The sequence below is a fragment of the Pezoporus occidentalis genome, unplaced genomic scaffold, assembly GCF_034315485.1.
Source record: "Pezoporus occidentalis ecotype Australia unplaced genomic scaffold, CSIRO_AGI_Poc_V1 ctg3317, whole genome shotgun sequence".
Classification (NCBI taxonomy): domain Eukaryota; kingdom Metazoa; phylum Chordata; class Aves; order Psittaciformes; family Psittacidae; genus Pezoporus; species Pezoporus occidentalis.
The window spans coordinates 310-4130 of NW_026915288.1; the positions used below are offsets into that span (position 1 = coordinate 310).

The 3821-nt window shown below is 51.3% G+C and overlaps 1 protein-coding gene across 1 annotated transcript; it reads right to left on the minus strand.

The window, feature by feature from the left end:
* Positions 1-574: 574 nt before the first annotated feature.
* LOC134169119 (uncharacterized) lies at positions 575-3582 on the minus strand (the record flags this gene model as incomplete). The annotated part of the gene is made up of 3 exons (XM_062629371.1): positions 575-712; positions 1432-1624; positions 3468-3582. Coding segments are annotated over 3 exons (446 nt in total), but the record flags the coding sequence as incomplete, so codon positions are not given.
* Between the last annotated feature and the right edge of the window lie 239 nt (positions 3583-3821).

Consider the following 3821-nt stretch of genomic DNA (forward strand, 5'->3'; position numbering starts at 1 on the left):
CATAGACACCCCATAGACCCCCATATCCCCCCATAGACAACCCATAGCCCCCCATATCAACCCATAGACACCCCATAGACACCCCATAGACACCCCATATACACCCCATAGACACCCCATAGCGCCCCATATCCCCGCATAAACACCTCATAGCCCCCCATATCCCCCCATATCCCCCCATAGACACCCCATATCCCCCCATAGCCCCCCATAGACACCCCATATCCCCCCATAGACACCCCACAGCCCCCCCATATCCCCCCATATCCCCCCATAGACACCCCATAGCCCCCCATATCCCCCCATAGACACCCCATATCCCCCCATATCCCCCCATAGACAACCCATAGACACCCCATATCCCCCCATAGACACCCCATATCACCCCATAGACACCCCATAGCCCCCCATAGACACCCCATAGACACCCCATAGCCCCATAGACCCCCATAGCCCCCCATAGACACCCCATAGCGCCCCATAGCGCCCCATCTCCCGCCGCCGGCACCTCGGGCATGCGCAGTGGGTAGCGCTGGGGTTGGCTCCGCCCCCTCTCGAGCTCCGCCCTCCGCACGCATGCGTCACTGCGGCCGTGGCAGAAAGCGCGGCAAGGGCGGCACCCGCCCCGCCCCCCGCCGGCCACGCCCCCCGCCGGCCCCGCCCCCCGCGCCGAGCCCACGTGCAGGGGGAGGCAGCGCTCGCACTGCGGGCCCTGGGGGGAGGGGGGCACTGAGACCCATGGAGACCCATAGGGACACATAGGGACACATAGAGACCCATAGAGACCCATAGAGACCCATAGAGACCCATAGAGACACATAGAGACCCATAGAGACCCATAGGGACACATAGAGACCCATAGAGACCCATAGAGACCCATAGAGACCCATAGAGACACATAGGGACCCATAGAGACCCATAGAGACCCATAGAGACACATAGAGACCCATAGAGACCCATAGAGACCCATAGAGACCCATAGAGACACATAGGGACCCATAGAGACCCATAGGGACCCATAGGGACCCACAGAGACCCATAGAGACCCATAGAGACCCATAGAGACCCATAGAGACCCATAGGGACCCCCCCCGGACCCATAGAGACCCATAGGGACCCATAAAGACCCCATAGAGACCCATAGGGACCCATAGGGACCCATAAAGACCCATAGAGACCCATAGAAACCCATAGGGACCCATAGAGACCCATAGAGACCCCATAGACCCCCATAGAGCCCCCATAGCACCCCATAGACCCCCCATAGCACCCCATAGTGCCCCATAGACCCCCACAGAGCCCCATATAGACAGCCATAGAGCCCCCATAGAGCCCCATAGTGCCCCATAGAGACCCCATAGAGCCCCACAGAGCCCCCATAGAGCCCCATAGTGACCCATAGCAGCCGCCCCATAGCGCCCCCCATGGCACCTGCGTGTTGTGGCGGCAGTGGGAGCAGCGGCGCCGCAGGCCGGGCCCCGCGCAGTGGCCGCGGGCGTTGCAGGTGCAGGCGACGCCGCAGCCGGGCCCCACGGAGCCGAAGGGGCAGCGGCAGCGGGCGGGGGCCACGCAGGAACCGGGGCCGCAGCCACCGGGGCACCGGGGCAGGCACGGGGAGGAGGAGCTGCGGGAGGGGGGAGGGGTCAGAACACGGGGTAACATGGGATAACATGGGGTAACATGGGGTAACATGGGGTAACATGGGATAACATGGGATAACATGGGGTAACATGGGGTAACATGGGATAACAGGCCGGGCCCCGCGCATAACGCGGGCGTTGCAGGCGCATAACAGCCGGGCCATGGGATAACATGCTATAACAAGTGATAACATGTGATAACATGGGATAACATGGGGTAACATGGGGTAACATGTGGTAACACGCTATAACATGGGATAACATGGGATAACATGCTATAACATGCGATAACATGCTATAACGTGATAACACGCTGTAACATGGGGTAACATGTGATAACATGCTATAACATGTGATAACATGAGATAACACGCTATAACATGTGATAACATGCAGTAACATGTGATAACATGAGATAACATGTGATAACATGCTATAACATGGGATAACATGAGATAACACACTATAACATGTGATAACACGCTATAACGTGAAAACACGCTGTAACATGGGGTAACATGAGATAACATGCTACAACATGGGATAACATGTGATAACATGCTATAACATGGGATAACACACTATAACATGGGATAACAGGAGATAACATGCTATAACATGGGATAACATGAGATAACATGTGATAACACGCTATAACATGGGATAACATGAGATAACGAGATAACACATTATAACATGCAATAACATGTGAAAACATGCTATAACAGGGGATAACATGAGATAACATGTGACAACACACTATAACATGTGATAACATGTGATAACATGAGATAACATGTGATAACACACTATAACATGGGATAACATGAGATAACATGCTATAACATGGGATAACATGCGATAACATGGGATAACATGAGAAAACATGCTATAACATGGGGTAACATGTGATAACACATTATAACATGCGATAACATGTGATAACATAACGTGATAACATAACATGTGATAACATGCGATAACATGCGATAACACGCGATAACATGCGATAACATGCGATATAACGTGATAACATGGGATAATATGTGATAACGTGATAACATGCGATAACACACAATATCATGTGATAACGTGATAACATGCGATAACACACGACATAACATGCGATAACAAGTGACAACACACAACATAACATGTGATAACATGCGATAACACGCGATATAAATTGTTATAACATGCAATAACACACGCTATAACTGTGATAACATGCGATAACACGCGTGATAACATGCGACAACACGCGATATGTGACAACATGCGATAACGTGATAACATGCGATCACACATGATAGAACATGTGATAACATGCGATAACATGCAATATAACGTGATAACATGCACGATTATGTGGTAACACGATAACATGCGATATGAAATAACGCACGATAACATGCGACAACATGCGATATAACATGTGATAACATGCGATAACATGCGATATCATGTGATAACACACGATAACATGTGCTATCATGTGATAACACACGATAACGTGACAACACGCGATAACGCGATAACATGTGATAACATGCAATATAACGTGATAACACGATAACATGTGATATGTGATATAACGTGATAACATGTGGTAACACGCGAAAACATGCGATAACGTGATAACACACGATAACATGTGACAACATGCGATATAACGTGACAACACGCGATAACACACGATAACACGTGATAACACGCGATATCACATGATAACACGTGATATCACGCGATAACACGCGATAACACGCGACAACACGCGATAACACGTGACAACACGCGATATCACGTGATCACTCCCTTGGCACTCACTTGGCCCGGGCGTAGCCCCGCCCACAGGGCTCGCACTTGGCCCCGCCCCCGCACTCCTCCTCCTCCTCTGGGGGGCAGCGCAGGAAGGACCAGGACTGGCAGGGGGGGTCTGGGGCTGCAATGGGACCCATAGAGACCCATAGAGAACCATAGAGACCCATAGGGACCCATAGAGAAACCATAGAGACCCATAGAGACCCATAAACATGAACAGACACCCCACACCACCCCATGAGGGCCCCCCAAAACCACCCCATAGCACCCCATAACCCACCCCATTGCCCTATAACCACCCAATCACCCACTAAATAGCACCCCATAAGCAAGCCACATAGCGCCCCATAACCCACCCAT